Source organism: Micromys minutus (assembly GCF_963924665.1).
Source record: "Micromys minutus genome assembly, chromosome: 26".
Taxonomy (NCBI): Eukaryota; Metazoa; Chordata; class Mammalia; order Rodentia; family Muridae; genus Micromys; species Micromys minutus.
In genome coordinates this window covers 27,062,079-27,079,521 of record NC_137961.1, presented here as the reverse complement: position 1 = coordinate 27,079,521, position 17,443 = coordinate 27,062,079, and the positions used below count along the sequence as shown (strand labels likewise).

Sequence of the window (17,443 nt, the reverse complement as noted above, 5' to 3'; positions counted from 1 at the left end):
GGGATGCAGGGATGGTTTAATATAAGGAAATCCATCAATGTAATCCACCATGTAAATAAACTCAAAGAACAAAATCACATGGTCATCTCACTAGATGCTGAGAAAGCATTTGACAAAATCCAACACCCCTTCACGTTAAAAGTCCTGGAAAGAACAGGAATCCAAGGCCCATACCTAAACATAATAAAAGCAATATACAGCAAACCAACAGCCAACATCAAACTTAATGGCGAGAAACTTGAAGCAATCCCACTAAAATCAGGGACTCGACAAGGCTGCCCACTCTCCCCCTACCTATTCAACATAGTCCTGGAAGTCCTGGCTGGAGCAATTAGACAGCAAAAGGAGATCAAGGGGATACAAATCGGAAAGGAAGAGATAAAAACATCACTCTTTGCCGATGACATGATAGTGTACTTGAGCGACCCCAAAAATTCCACCAGAGAACTACAGCTGATAAACAAGTTCAGCAAAGTGGCTGGATACAAAATTAACTCAAACAAATCAGTAGCCTTCCTATATTCAAAGGACAAACATGTGGAGAAAAAAATTAGAAAAAAGATACCCTTCACAATAGTCACAAAAAATATGAAATACCTTGGTGTGACTCTAACTAAGCAAGTGAAGGACCTGTATGACAAGAACTTCAAACCTCTAAAGAAGGAAATTGAGGAAGATCTCAGAAAATGGAAAGATCTCCCATGCTCATGGATTGGAAGGATCAACATTTTAAAAATGGCCATCTTACCAAAAGCAATCTACAGATTCAATGCAATCCCCATCAAAATTCCAACCCAGTTCTTCATTGAGTTGGAAAGATCAATGTGCAATTTCATATGGAATAACAAAAGGCCTAGAACAGCGAAATCCATCCTCAACAACAAGAAAACATCTGCGGAAATCACTATCCCTGACCTCAAGCTATATTACAAGGCAATTGTGCTGAAAACTGCATGATACTGGTACAGAAATAGGCATGTGGATCAATGGAATAGAATAGAAGATCCAGAAATGAGCCCTCAATGTATATGGTCATCTGATTTCTGACAAAGAAGCTGTAAACATTCAATGGAAAAAAGACAGCCTATTCAACAAATGATGTTGGTCCAACTGGCACTCAGCATGCAGAAGAATGAAAATAGACCCGTTCTTATCTCCTTGTACAAAGCTCAAGTGTAAGTGGATTAAAGATCTTCACATTAAACCAGATACACTGAAACTATTAGAAGAGAAAGTAGGGAAAACCTTAGAACACATAGGCACAGGAGAAAATTTTCTGAACAAAACACCAATGGCTCAAGCTCTAAGGTCAAAGATTAACAAATGGGACTTAATGAGACTGCAAAGTTTCTGTAAGGCTAAGGACATTGTAAAGAAAACAAAACGGCAACCAACAGAATGGGAAAAGATCTTTACCAACTCCACCTCAGATAGAGGCCTAATATCCAAGGTATAGAAAGAACTCAAAAAGCTAGACACCAGAGAATCAAACAACCCTATTAAAAAATGGGGTACAGAGCTAAACAACACGTTCTCAATTGAGGAATGTGGAATGGCTGAGAAACATCTAAGGAAGTGCTTGTCATCCTTAGCCATCAGGGAAATTCAAATCAAAACAACCCTGAGATTCCACCTCACACCAGTCAGATTGTCCAAGGTCCAAAACTCAGATGACAGCAGATATTGGCAAGGTTGTGGAGAAAGAGGCACACTTCTCCACTGTTGTTGTGGTTGTAAACTGATACAACCACTCTGGAAATCAGTCTGGTGATTCCTCAGAAAATTGGACATAGTACTACCTGAAGATCCAGCTATTCCACTTCTGGGCATATACCCAGAGACACTCCAATATACAACAATGATACATGCACCACAACGTTCATAGCAGCTCTATTTATAATAGCCAGAAGCTGGAAAAAAACCCAGATGTCTTTCAGTAGATGAATGGATAAAAAAATTGTGGTACATTTACACAATGGAGTACTACTCAGCTATCAGAAACAATGACTTAACCAAATTCTTAAGAAAATGGTTGCATCTAGAGAATATCACCCTGAGTGAGATAACCCAGTCACAAAAGAACAGACATAATATGCAGTCACTGATAGTTGACTAACTATCATAGGATAGGATGCTAACCTCAGAGGCTCGGACTGCCCAGAAACAACTCACAGACTGTGTGAAGTTCAAGAAAAAAAGAAAAGAAAAGAAAACAAACAAACAAAAAACATTATGCCCAATCCTTACACACCAAGAAAACGTTGACTAATTCTGGGTTACATCCTGTTTTCATGTACTTTTTGCACATTTTAACTAGTAAGACCTTAATGCAGAGTATCAAACCTTAAAAAAAAAAAAAAAAGCCAAGCACTAACAAAAATGTATTTATATACATTTATGCAAAAATGTTTAAAATTTTTTTCTTTTATCTTTGTTTTTTAAAATAAAGTTTAAAAAAATCTTATAATTAGAGGAGGAAAAAGAGCCTATGGAACAAAATTAGAAACAAAGGCAAACACAATTCCAGTATGGGCTTCTGCTATGAGGGTTTCTCACAGTGAGCCCAGTGGACATATTACACGTGCTATGGAATATTCATCTTGTCTCTCTGTGATATCTGTCTTTGCATTTGGCATTACCACACTTTGGAGGTTATCCTGAATGCCAGATGCATGCAAGGAACGCAACTGACAGGCTAAACCCAGCCTTTCTAATCTGTCTATTCCCTGTTCTTTGCCTTAGGCCATGCCTCTTCTACAAGTCTGTTCGCCATTCTTGCTCCTCTGATGGGAGATGTACTCATATCCTCAATGTCAGTCAAAGCTTATTCCTTGAGGATTTACAGAAATTTAAATTTCTCTTCTTACTAGGAAAAGAAAGAGCTGTAAAGAAAAAATGTCCAGAATAAGATGAGCATTTGCATTTTTGACCCCCCTGTTTAACTTTTTCACATGTTTACATCAATGAACCAGAAATATGAGTTACATCTCCATTTTCTCTTTCTCTGTGTCAAAATAATTAATAACACAAATTTTTGAAATGCGCATGTGTGTAAAAATCAGTGACTTATCCAAAGTTTTAATTCAATGAGCACCTCCATGCAGAGCGTCTGCTATGCCTAGGCATGGTTCGTATGTGCTGTGGATACAGAACAGGACAAACTTCTTTTCTCCCGGAGCTGGTGTTCTTATGTGTAGAGAAACAAAAAACAACCAAACTAGTGTGCAAGGTGTCGAGAGATTGTGGGTGCTATGAAAAAGAAAGCAAAGATAGGAAATAATGTGTGTATTTTGGAGTGATATCCTCTTTTCCATAGGCTGCTCAGAAAAAGAAAGCCTCTTGGATGGTGCTGTCTTTTACTCTCTAAAGAACGAGTGGAAGCTGAACTTCCGCTTTTAATAAGTGAGCTTGTTACGTGTATAGCGACACAAAGAAAAAAAGAATTAATAGCAAGTTAAAAGTGAGTGCAACATGAACATGTTATATTCATGTCTAAAATTATCAAAGGATAATTTTATTTTTTTTTTAAGAAAGAAGAATGGCTCTGGAGATTCAGCCTAAAAAGTGCTCTGGTTTGTTTGTTTGTTTGTTTGTTTGTTTTTGCTGAGATGGCAGGACCATAAAAGGAGTGGTTTGTCAAGTGGTAGACAAGATAAAGAGTTTAGTCTCCGGCACGCTTAGTTTGAGCTGCCCTCTAGACAGCTAAGAGGCCATGCTGTGGTGGCAGTAAGTTGCCAGGATCTTTAGGGGTTGGTCCAACTGAGACATCTAGAGAATGAAGAACATACAGACACATAGACACATGCAAAAGAAAGGTGGGATGGGGTGGGCTGTGCTCACTTTGATGGAGGGTACTAACTTCGTCAGAAGCCCAGAACCTCAGTTTGGGTAGAAGTCTAAAGGAGGATGGATGGAAATAAGCTGATGTCCTGAGGAAGAATGATTCAGGTAGAAATGACTGATTTGGTTGATAACATGAATCAAGGAGGCGGGTTTATACAGGGGTACAAGGAGTCAGCGGTAGCTAATGTCAGTTAGACGTCTTTGGGCAGGAGGGTCTTGGGCTGCAGTCATCCAAGAAGAAGAAGAAGTTGTGGATGGTAGTTACTGTGCAATGGCCAGTCATTTATAAACAGTTGTATTTGGACCAAAGGAAGGCTTTTCCATGTCTCCAAGCCTTATCTGGGGACGGCTTTGACTCTACCAAGGATCTGAGACATGCCCTACCCATGCCCATGATACACTCAGAACTTCATCCATTACCTGCCATTGTGTATGAGGATCTGGGGTACAGGAACAGAGAAAGGCTAAATGATGCTAAGGCCACAGGATTACAGAGTGAGCCGAGAGAGGGGAGAAAGGTCCAAGGACCAAGTTGTGCTCATTTCCAAGGCTCAGACACTGGGAGTGAGAATGGTTAGGGAAGTAAGGAAAAATCAAGAAAGAATATTGACTGAGAGTCATGATATGGATGGTCCCATTTGGAAAAAGTGCACTTACCTTTGCTTACTGTTTTCACGTGGACATAGCAGTGATTTACCAGTGGATTTGGGGACATAGATGTCCAGTGGCCAGATTATGAACAACTGGGTGAGGACAGACCACTAGGACAGGACTGAAGGCCTTGTAGGAGTGAATTTCTTCATCGTGGTGTGTGGCTTCCTCTGGCCTTGTTCAGTGGGCTAGTAGCAGCTGTCAAATGGGTTTAACCAGAAAAATGCCGATAATGGTTATCACCAGACGCACGACGTGTTCTCTTTTCTTGTGACCTCATGATTTCATAAATGTGATAGCTGCCTTTGAAATAAAGAAGACTAGAGAAACAAAATCTACATGCAGACAATGAGAGGTTGTCATTGTACAGGGCTTGTAAGTAAAACAGTACCCACCCTCTGTCACAATACCCACCCTCTGTCACAATACCCACCCCTCTCTTATAATACCCACCCTCTCTCACAATACCCACCTCTTCCTCACAATACCCACCCCTCTCTCACAATACCCACCTCTTTCTCACAATACCCACCCCTCTCTCACAATACCCACCTCTCTCTCACAGTACCCACCCCTCTTTCATAATACCCACCCTCTGTTACACTACCCAACCTCTCTCACAATACCCACCTCTTTCTCACAACACCCGCCTCTCTCTCACAATACCTACCTCTTTCTCACAATACCCAACTCTCTCTCACAATACCCACCTCTCTCTCACAATACCCACCTCTTTCTCACAATTCCCCGCCCCTCTCTCACAATACCCACCCTTCTCTCACAGTACCTACAAATGTGTCCAGAGGAGATACAAATGCCCTACCCTAAAACACGTGCTCCCTAAACTGTGACTGAGCTCAGGAGTCTGAAATATACTTTGAAAAACTAGAATTTAGTATGAACTGAATGACTGGATTACAGAACGAATGCTAAGAGGCTACTATGTTCTTTAAAAATGTTTGTATTTTCTACAAAAACAGGAACTAAGCAGAGTTTTCGATGTAGGAAAACTGTTGGCCCACATAAAAACCAAAGAAGTTGCCTGTTTGTTAGGGGCCTGTCTTATGATCATCAGGATACAAAGATACAAGTGACGTTCATGGTGACAGTTTTCATGCAAATAACTGTGTAGAGTAGCAGTCTAAATACAGTACGGTGCATCTGTAACTTAAGCAGTGCCATGTCAATTGCCCTGTAGCTGATCACTTTCTCTTTATTGAAAAACAACAACAGATTTTGTTGGAGCCAGGAGTGATCCAGGATGTGTTAGCAGCTGGCAGTCACCTACAGCTGTTGGAACTTCTCAATTTGTGTTCCCACTATCTTATCCAGGTATGTGTGCTTCCATCTTAATTGCCCTTCAGATGCCCTTGTCCTGACGTTGTCAAACTGTTTCCTACCAACTGATAGAAAAACTACACCATAGGTATGCACATGTATGTGCATCTGGTGTGTGTGTCTGTCTGTCTCTGTGTGTGCATACATGTGTGTGTATGTATGCATGTGTGTGTGTCTGTATGTGTATGTGTTTATGTGTGCATGTGTGTTTGTGTCATTTGTGTGTACATGTATACATGTGTGTGTATGTGTTTGTACAACCTAGCATGTGCTTATAGGCTCTAGAGGACACAGATAAAAGAATCCTAGAAAGATACCTACAGTTTCTGTGTCCTCTCATGGACATGGATATGTTGTCCTTCCTCCCGGTGACCTGTCCACTCCAGGTGACCATTGTCCTCAGCAGCAAACTGATTCAGCATCCGTGTACAGGTCTCCCCACAGGGTGAATCCTAGAAAGAATCCTGAAGGAATACTGGTTGTAGAAATGACCACAGATGCAAGAAATGTTGACCATGCACTGAAGACCCAGTAGTCAAATATAATTAATTATCCTGGGAACTCCAAGGGGTAAAGATGGGAAAATAGATGAATGAGCTGTGTACCCTTTCCTTGTTGTGCTGGATGCTTTGGAATGAATCTGGGAGAGATGAAAAGAAAATTCATATACACTATGCTGCTCATGTTTTCAAAATGTTCATTTTTTCAAAATGTTCACTCCTCACAACAAATTTATACATTAAAAAAGGTCAGAGGTTCATGGTGTAGCCAGCTTCCTTGTAGGGACCTTTCTAATTTGTAAAATCATTTTTTCTCTTGGGGGAAAATATTTTCAGGAAAATATGGGATGGCCGTGGAAGCCTCATGTCTCTGAGACTGTTATTTTACACATAAGATTACATTTGATTAAAGTGATTTACTTGCTTACTTTGGAGAGTGATTAAACTGTTTTATTCAGAAACTTAAGGATGGGGAGGGACTAAAGAGGTCCATGTGCTCTGATGTCTTTGAGGACAAGTCTTCTGGACTTTTTGTCATTAACAGTCCCTTCCTGAGAGAGAGAGAGAGAGAGAGAGAGAGAGAGAGAGAGAGAGAGAGAGAGAGAGAGAGAGAGAACAACTTATGAGCATCACCGTTCCCTTCCTCCATTTGCCCCGTGGTCTCATTGTCCCTTCCTTGCATTTGTTAGAATATAGTAACAGAGCACAGTAATCAAAATAATGAATCTGCACACTTCTGTTCTGGCATCGTCTCTGTGTACCTGACATTTCCTGTAATTCTGACCGTGTCCGAGTGTGCTGTGACTGGGCTCTTGTCTTTCACCCTGCTTCCCTCCCCACTGTGGAATCTTCAGAGCTGCCTCATGAGGCATCCTTTTTCTGTTTTGTTGTTTGTTTGTTTCCTGACAAACCTGAGAAACAGGAAGCAGCCCTTCGGAAAGTGTCAGTGTGGGGAGTATCAGCCATATTCACCTAAGGAAGATTTTAAACACAGAATATGAAATCTTTATTATCTCAGTGCATTTCACCTGACAGTACTGTTTAACTATTTTTATCTGGTTTTCCTTCCTTTTCTCCTCAGTAGTTTCTGATGATATGGGAGAGCCGTTTCCAATTTCTTTTTGCTAGTTGTCAACATGAACCATCTAGAAAGTTTACAAGTTGTCAGAACTGTGTGTGTTTGGCTTTGAAATTGAAATTATTTTTATTTGACATTTCTACATCAAATACAACTACTTGAGCTTTAAGAAGCTCAACTGGATTCACTTTCTTGTGGCAGACGATACTCAGTGGTACCCAGGCGGGAGCTCTGTTACAGTCTTATAACTGTTGGTGATACAGAGACAAATCATCATGCTTGTTTATGTATAGCTAGATGTCTTCTTTATAAGTGAGAATCCCAGATGAAGACCGGAAGGTCATGTGCACTTGGTGACCTCAGTCACTGTGCCCTTTGCAGCTGCTCTCTTCCATGTGTCTCTCTCCAGTCAAAGTTTAGTTTGAATGAAGTTACATTCTGTGAAAAGTCAAAGCTCAGTCTGAATAAAGTTACATTCTGTGAAAAGTTACTACTCAGGCTTCTTAAAGATGGCTGAAGCTCGCCAGTTTCACAAATGTTGTTCTGCCCTTCCATTGTAGAACACCTGCCTTGTTAGCAATGGTTCACGCCAGATGTTGTGCTTATAGGTGATTCTTCTAGGAGCCCCCGTTCTTTAACCAGTACTCATTAAACCTGCCCAAGGAGAACCCTTTGCAGAAGATCCCTGGGCCTCCTCAGCCATTAGCAGACACCTTGGTAACTTCTGACCCAGCAACGCTGATGCAGTATCCCCCATTCCTATCCCCACCCCATCCCCATGCCTGGAGAAGAAACTTCCAGATCATAGTGTGGACTCCTTCCCCTGCCTTTTCAAAGAGATCCCCAGCCCAGGTCGATTCTTTTTTCTCCCCTGTCCTCTGTATTCCTCTAAAACCTTCTCTAGAAATTAAAGCAGTTGATTAAAGAGTAATTGCCGAGGACGGCATCCGTCAACTGTGTGAGTGGCCTTGCCTTTCAGCGTTCACATTTGCATGCACGCATTCTGAGGAAAACCCTGGAGCGCTCTTCCGGAGTGATCAGCCCTACACGGCAGAGGTCCACAGCTCTACTGAGCTCTTTCTCAAACTCTAGTCTTTCCCGGCTAAATTCTGGACTTTTGTTGTTGTTTATTTTGTTTTTTGGAAACAGGCTACCCCGGGCCTGCCTCTACCTCACCAATGCTTCTGCTCAGCCGGTAGTGTGTTAGGACTACAGCATGTGTCCACACGTTCAGACTTTCCAGTAATTTCGTATTAACTGACAAACTTCTCCAACCGTATGTTTATGTACGTTTTTATTATTTAGAACAAGTTAAATATATTTTGATCATATTTTTTCTTGCCACAGGTCTTTCCAGAGTCTCTCTCCCTCCCTCCCTACCCAACTTCAGCTTCTTTCTCAAAACAAACAAACAAAACAAAAAAAATCAATATAACAACAAAACCTCCCCAAAGCAAGAAAACAATATAAAACACTACTGAGAAAGAAACAACAGTATCTCACCAAACTGTAACCAAATAAAAGCATGCACAGAGACACATACACACACACACCAAAAACAGAACCAAACCAAACAAAAATGAGAAAGCTCCTGTGGAGTCCACTATCCAGTGGTCAACTACTCCTGATGGTGTGGCATATGCTGGAGTAGGTGACATACCCAGTGTCACTCCATTGGAGAAGACGGATTTTCCCTCTCCAGCAGGTATAAACAACAAGTCAGTTGTTAGTCTTTACTGTAGTTTTCTTTCATTCATGCATTCATCCATTTCTTTCTTTTAAAGATAAGGAAATAAAATATGATATGATGAAACAAAAAACTAAAACATCAAAGTTGGACAAGGCAGAGCAACCGATGGAAAAGAGCCCAAGAGCAGGCACAAGAACCGGAGACCCACTCATTCCCACACTCAGGAATCCTCTAAAAAAGTAAACCGGAAGTCATAAGATATTTGAGCAGGACCTGGTACAGATGCATGCCTGCCCTATGCCTGCTGCTGCCTCAGTATCTGTGGGTTCATATGAGCTTTGTTCATGTTTATTAAGAGAGCCTTGTTTTCTTGGTGTCCTCCAACCTCTCTGGCCCCTATATTCTTTCTGTGTTCTCTCCCACGGGGTTCCCTGAACTCTCTGAGGGGAGCGGTTAGATGGAGACAGAGGTATCCTATTAAAGGTATCTCACTCTGCACAATCTGGCTGCAGGTCCCATCCGCTGCAGGAGGAAGCTTCTCTGATGCCGGCTGAACAATGCACTATAGCAGATCTGTGACTATAGCAGAATGACGTTAGGAGTCATTTTATCACCACATCTTTTTATTTAGACTAGTATTATTTGGTGTTATTCTAGGACTCTGGGGTATCTCTTCTTAGGTTCCTGATCGTCCAAGCAGTGTTGGGAATAGGTTCCATCTTGGGGAGTGGATCGGAAGGTGGATCAGTTATTAGTTGATTACTCCCATAAACGTTCAGACACTGTTACCCTAGCATGTCTTGTAGTAGGCACACAGTGGTTTATGAAGGGATTGTGAATGGGTTGGTGTTTATATTTCTCCGTTGATACCTTTCTGTACCAAAGCCACTGGAACATGTGGGTGAAGGCTTTATGTATGCACCAGCTCCACCTCCGTTCAATGAGTTGTGTAGAGGTGTTCCACAATGGGGACTTGTTGATGGTTTCTGGAGAGTGAGTCTTGGCAACAGCCTGGGTAGTTTAAGAACTCCCATGGGTCCTCTTTGACCAACAACTCCGTTAGGTATAGCCCTGGTGCTGGAAGCTTTGGGCTACAAGAGATGGCCAGTTAGGACTCTGTCTCACTCATTATTTGGTGTTTTTTATTTCAATTGCCTTATTATTTGTATGTATTTTAGGAAGTTTCTGCTGTGTTAAGTTTCTATACTACCCCACATATGCCCCTTAATTTTAGATGTCTTTCTACATTTTCCCTCACATAAGCCCTCACCATCAGATCCTCCCATTCCAGACCCTCCTCATACATAAATATCTGTTCTATTTACCTTTCCTGATGAGATCTACTTTCTCTAGCTCCTTCTCTATGCTATGGTTTGTGTTTCTGTGGATTTTTAGCTTAATTATCATTGACTTAATAACTCTACATATAATATAATCCACATATAAGCGAATACATATCATATTTGTCTTTCTGAGTCTGGGTTACCTCACTTAGGGTGGTTTTTTTTTTCTAGTTCCATTCATTTGCATGGAAATTTATAATGTCATTTTTTTTAAAGAACCAGGTAATACTCTGTTATGTAAATGTACCACGTTTTCTTTATCCATTGTTCTGTGGAGGAGCACTGGGCTATTTTCAATGTCTGGCTTTTTTGTGAATAGAGCAGCAGTGAACATGATTGAGTGAGTGTCTCTGTGGCAGGATAAAGGTCCTTTGTGTGTGTACTCAAGAGTGATCGCTGGATCGTGGAGTAGACTAATTCCTGTCTTCCTGAGGAACCACCGCACAGATTTCTCTAGTGGCTGTGTGAGTTTGCACTCCGACAGTAAAGAATGCTGTTCTTTCTCCACATCCTCACCAGCAAGAGCTGTCACTTGTTTTGTTGATGTTAACCATTTTGTCAGGTGTGAGATGATTTCAAAGTAGTTTTAATTTACATGTCTTTGATGACCAAGAAACAGTTATTTAACTGTTTCTCAGCCACTTGTGTTTCCCCCATTGAGAATTCTCTGTTTAAATCTTAATTCATTTTTTAAAAATTCGGTTATTTTTTTTTTTCTTGATGTCTAGCTTCTTGAGTTCTTTATGTATTGTGGACACTAATGCTCTATCAGAGGTATAGTTGGTCAAACACTTTTCCCATTCTGTAGGCTGCAGCTTTGTTGGAATGATGGTGTCCTTTGCCATGTAGAAGCTTTTCAGTTTCATGGGTACCATTTGTTAATTGTCAGTCTTTGTGCTATTGGCATTCTGTTCAGAAAGTCTTTTATCTGTGTCAGTGAGTTCAATGCTATTCTCCACTTTCACTTTGGTCAGGTTCAGTATATTTGGTTTTATGTTGAGGTCTTTGATCTATTTGGAGTTGAGTTTTATGCTAGGAGAAGAGTATGAATCTATTTGCATTCTTCTACATGCAGCCCTCCAGTTTGACCTGCACCATTTGATAAAGATGCTGTCTTATTTCTAGTGTGTATTTCTGACCTCTTTATCAAAGATCATGTGTTTACAGGTGTGTGACTTTCTATATGAGTCTTCACTATGATTTTGTTGATCATTTTGTCTGTTTTTGTGCCAATACAGACACAAAAATAGTGTGTCTACATTTTTATTTCTATAGCTTTGTGGTAGAACTTGAAATCAGAGATGGTAAGACCTCTAGTAATCCTCCTCCTCTTTCTCTTCCTCTTCCTCCTCTTCCTCCTCCTCCTCTTCTTCATCCTCCTCCTCTTTCTCTTCCTTCTCTTTCTTTTCCTTCTCTTTCTCCTCCTTCTCTTTCTCATCCTCCTCCTCTTCCTACTCCTGGGTGTTTTTATCTAGCTTGGGATTTCCATATGAAGCTTAAAACTATTTTTTCAAGACATGTGAAGAAATTAGAATTTTGATGGAGAGATTACATTAAATCTGTAGATTGCTTTAGTAGGAAGGCTGTTTTTATTATATTAATCCTATAGAAACATGATAAGAGATCTTTCCATGTTCTGATATCTTCTTAGATGGTTTTTTTCGGTTATTTAAATGTTTTGTCCACTTGCTTGGATAAAGATATCCCAAGATACTTTGGATTATTTGAGGCTAGAATGATAGGTGTTGTTTCCCTGATCTCTTACTCAGATCGTTTGCATATAGGAGGGCTAATGGTTTTTGTGAGTTAATTTTATAGCTAGCTATTTTTCTGAAAGTGTTTATCAGCTACAGGAGTTTCTTTTCAGGTCACTTATGCATGCCAGCCTACTGTCTGCAAATAAACATGCTTTGACATCTTCCTTTTCATTTTGTATCCCTTTGATCTCCTTCAGTTTTGTATTGCGATAGCTAAGACTTCAAGAACTGTATTGAGTGAGAATACATGGAGAGGTCAACCTTCTCTTGTTCCCGGATTTCAGTGGAACGGCTTTGAGTATCTCTCTATTTACGTTGATGTTGACTATGAGCTTGCTGTAAATTTCCTTGTGTCCTTATGATTCTCTAAATTTCCTTGGTGTCTCTTGTTATATTCCCTGCCTCCTTTATTTCTAACTCTGTTCATTTTGATTTACTTTCTTTCTTTTTAGTTAATTAGGATAATGAAATGATGAATATTATTTATAAATCTATATACATTGTATATGAATATATATTTATAAATATAAGATTTATTGATTTTTTCCAAAGAATCAACTCTTTTGTTGACTCTTTTTTTTTTTTTTTGCATGCTTGTTTGTTTTTTTCTATTTCATGGATTCCCTAGCTGAATTTGGTTATTTCTTGCCATTTGCTTTATTGGGGTGTGATTTTATTTGTTCTTGTTGTAGAGCTTGCAGGTATACTTTTAAATTGTTAGTATGGGATCTCTCCAATTTTTGAGTGGGTAGTTAGTACAAAGCTTGTTAGAACAGCCTTCATTGTGTCCCATAAGTTTGGGTATGTTATGTATTCATTTTTACTGAGTTCTAGAAAGCCTTTATTTCTTTTTTAATCTCTTTCTTGCCCATTCTATATTCATGGTAAGTTGGTCAATTTCCATGAGTTTGTAAGCTTCCTATTGTTTCTGATATTGATGTCCAGCTTTAATCTCTGGAGGTCAAACCACTCTGGAAATCAGTCTGGCGGTTCCTCAGAAAATTGGACATAGTGCTACCTAAAGCCCAGCTATACCACTCCTGGGCATATACCCAAAAGATGCTCCAACATCTAACAAGGACACATGCTCAACAATGTTCATAGCAGCCTTATTTTTAATAGGCAGAAGCCAGAAAGAACACAGATGTCCCTCAACAGAGGCATGGATTCAGAAATTGTGGTACGTTTACACAATGGAATACTACTCAACTATTAAAAATGAGTTCATGAAATTCCTAGGCAAATGGATGGAACTTGAAGCTATCATCCTGAGTGAGATAACCCAGTCACAAAAGAAAACTCATGGTATATACTCACTTATATGCAGATACTATTCCCCCCTCCCCCCAAAAAAGAGCTCTGAATACTCAAGAAACAATTCACAGACCTTATGAAGCTCAAAAAGAAGAAAGACCAGAATTTGGATGCCTCAGTTCTTCTTAGAAGGGAGAACAAAACTCTCAGGGGAGAAAATACAAGGTCAAATAGAGGAACAAGGATTGAAGAAAAGATCTACAGAGACTGCCTCACCTGGAGAACCACCCCATATGCATCCACCAAACCAAAGCACTATTTATGACGTCAAAAAGTGTTTACTGGCCAGAACCAGACATAGATGTCTCCTCTGAGGCTCTCCCAGAGTCATACAGATACAATTGAGGATGCTTGCAGCTAACCATCAGACTGAACACGGGGACCCCAATGAAAAAAGCTAGAGAAAAGACTGTAATAGCTGAAAGATTTGCACCTCCATGGGAAGAACAGCATCATCATCAGCTAAAGCACTGAGGTAGAGAGGGTGATAGGGAGAGGGAGCACCTTCATGGAATCAAGTTGAGGGGAAGGAGGGAGGGAAGTGGGGAGGGGGCGAAGGGTATAACATTTGAAATGTAAATACAGAGAATATTCAATAGATTTAAAAAAAAATCTCTGGTGGTCAGATAGGATGCAAAGAATTATTTCAATTTTCCTGTATCTGTTGAGACTTGTTCTGCATCCCAGTATGTGGTCAGTTTTGGATAAAGTTTCAGGAAGTGCTGAGCAGGTGTAATTCTCTTGTGTTTGGGTGACTTTAGGTCCATTTGTCCTATACTAACTTAATCCTTTCTCTGTTTTGTTTTTGTCTGATGACTATTGAGGAGAATGTGTTAGTGACATCTCCCAGTATCAATGTGTGAGGCTCAGTATGTGATTTAAGTTGTAGTAGTGTTTCTTTTACAAACTTGGTTGCCCTTGTGCTTGGGGTATAAACATTAAGAATTTTAATGGCTCTTTGGTGTATTTCTTTTCATTGATAAGTATATACTATCCTTTTCCTATGTCTTCTAATTAGTTTTGGCTTGAAGTTTGTTTTGTCAGATATTAACATAGATTTACCAGCTTGTTTCTTAAGTCTATTAACTTGGAATATCTTCTTCCATACTTTTACCCTGGGGTGATATCTTTCCATAAAGTTCAGGCATATTCCTTGGATGTAGCAGAAGGCTAGAATCTTGTCTTCCCGTATATGCTATTTATCTATGGCTTTTTCTCTAATGTTGAAAGTTATCAATGATCAGTGTCTGTTTTGTTATTGTTGTTGGCTGTCGGTGGTGGTGGTGTGTGACATTAAGAATAAATTTTTGACTTTGCTGGCATGGAATTATTTATTCCCTGTGTTTTTTTGTATGTAGTTAACCTCTTTAGGTTAGACTTTATTTACCTTTTAGTGTCTTCTGTACTGCTCTATTTATATGTAGACATTGCTTAAATTTGACTTTATTATGGATTGTCATATTTTCCCCATCTATGGTGATTGAAAGTTTTTCAGGTATGGTAGTCTGGGGGCAGGGCCTGCGGTCGCATGTTTGGTCTCTCAGTCTACAGCAGATCTGTCCAGATGCTTCTAGCTTTTAGAGTCTCCAGTGAGAAGTTAGGTGCTGTTCTAAACAGTCTGCCTTGGTTACTTGTTACTTGGTCTATACCTGTTCCAGACTTTAATATTCCTTCTTTGTTCTGTGCATAGAGTGTTTTGATTGTTATGTGCTGAGGGGCCTTTCTTTTCTGGTCCAGCCTATTTGGTGTTCTGTGTGCTTCTTGCACTTTGGTAGCCTTTTGTTCCTTATGGTAGGAAATTTTCTACAATTTTGTTGAAAATATTTTCTGTGCCTTTGCCTTGTGTTTCTTCTCCTTCCTCTAGTCCTGTTATTTTTATATTTAATCTTAAATGATGTCCTAGATATTTTGTGCCAGGAGATTTGTAGATTTATAGTTTTCTTTCACTGAGGTATTCATATATTCTATTTTTGTCTTCAATGCCTGAGCTGCTGTGTTGCAGATCCTGTGTCGTGCTGGTGAAACTTGCCTCTGAGTTTCCTGTTCAAAGTCTTCAATTTTTCATTTCCAGGTTCCCCATCAGTTTGTGTGTGTGTGTGTGTGTGTGTGTGTGTGTGTGTGTGTGTCTGTTTAATTGATTTTACTTCCACTTTCAGTTCTTGCATGGCTTTATCGGTTTCATTCCACTGTTTGTTTTTTATACGTTCTTGAAGGGACTTGCTTCTTCTTTAAGGACATCTATCCTATTCATAAAGGGTATTTTAAGGTCTCTTTCTTGTGCTTCAGTTATGTTTGAATATTCAGGGCCTGCTGTAGTGGGGTTGCTGGGCGCTAATTAAAACATTTGGGGTTTTCCTGGCTGTTTTGGCTGTGTTTTTATGATAGCTTCTAAGCATCCAGCAACAGAAGACTGCAATTCTAGTGCTTATATCTGATCACTTCCTTATCAGGATGGGTGTTTTATCCTTGAGTTTTGTTTGCTCTTCGGTTCTTAGGAGAGTTTGGCAACTGTGTGTTGCCTGTAGGAAAATCTTACGAAGTCCTTATAGGTGTGGGCACTGGGATTTCCAGGTAAGTTGAGTTTCTGGGTTTTGGGAGCTGATACTTGGGAGTGGAATGTCCTGGAGTTGATGGGGCAGAATTCCAAGAAGGAAGGAGAGTGTGATGTTTCAGGAGGATCTGCTTATTGAATACCTTGGGAATGGAAGCAATGAGATAAGATGCCAGAGCAGAAGTTCTGCTACAGAGCTGGAGATAAGACAGGAGGATTAGACGAGGACCCCAATGAAGGAGCTAGAGGAAGGAGTGAAGGAGCTTAAAAGGTCTGCAACCCCATGGGAAGAACAACATTATCAACTATCCAAACTCACCACAGCTCCCAGGGACAAAAACACCAACCAATGAGTTCAAATGGAGAGACCTGTGGCCCCAGGTACATATGCAGCAGAGGATAGCATTCTCTGGCATCAATGGGAGGAGAGACCTTTGTACCAGCAAAGGCTCATTTTCCCAGTGTAGGGGAATGCCAAGGTGCTGAGGTGGGACAGGGTGGTTGGGAGAGGGAGCACCTTCATGGAGGCAATGGAAAGAGGCAGGGGATGGGATTGTGGGAAAGAGATAATATCTAAAAAGACTGGAGGGTTAGACTTGGAAGAGTGGAGGGAGAAGTGAATATCTGTCATTAGCCTACTTGCTTTCCTGGTCAGAGTGGCCAGTAGGTTTCCATGGGGTGCCTGCCTAGTGGGATTGAAGGCATGGACAAAGCAAGGGGTGAGGGGAAGGAAGTTTGGAGGGAAGATCTGTATGATGGACTGAAGATAAAGGCTGGAAGGGAAGCTATAGCGGATATTCTGCTGTAGAGATGGAGATGACCTGGGGTGGGGGGTGATTTGGAGGAGTAGAAAGAGAGGTGATGGTCTGAAACCTGCCTACTTGCTTCCCTGGCTGGAGTGGCCAGTGGGGTCCCAGGGTGTGCCTGCAGGAGTTGGAGGCTGGGGTAAAGCAAAGCGTTGGGAAAGAGTTTAGTAGGGAAATATCTGTGCAGTCCACTGTAGATGGTGACAGGAGGGAAGAAATGGGTGGCCTCAATGGGTGGTCTGATGCAGTGCTAGGGTTGAGACTGGGAACTGGACTGGAGCAGCTGGGGGAAGGGTGAGGATCCGGAGTTTGCCTCTCTGTTTTCCTGACCAGAGTGAGTTGTAGGTTTCCAGGAAGTGGCTGCTGGAGTTTCCCACCTAAGTGGCACATCAGTAGTTCAGGCTTTATCTATTATAAGCTATCATGTGCTGTAAGGGTGCTACTGATGTGCTTGCTGTCCATCAACCAGTGCGTTGCTTTAGATGTCCAGCTTTAGAGTCAGCTTCCCAAATGTCTCCCGTGCCTCCCCATGTCTTTTCATCGGTCACCCACTGTTCCTGCTGAAAGAGTGA

General features: G+C 40.8%; 1 protein-coding gene across 5 annotated transcripts in view; it reads left to right on the top strand.

Annotated features, from left to right (window-relative positions):
- The window catches only part of KLHL32 (kelch like family member 32), a gene marked incomplete at its 3' end in the record, with an annotated part of 175,979 nt that overhangs the window by 76,756 nt on the left and 81,780 nt on the right, over positions 1-17,443 (top strand). For 3 of the 5 annotated variants that reach the window (XM_080938721.1, XM_080938723.1, XM_080938719.1), the window contains one exon: positions 5,728-5,826. The exons of the other annotated variants lie outside the window; for them this stretch is intronic. In XM_080938721.1, coding sequence (XP_080794847.1) covers positions 5,728-5,826 — 99 coding nt within the window. The remainder of the gene's footprint in view (positions 1-5,727; positions 5,827-17,443) is intronic. 5 annotated transcript variants of the gene reach the window in all.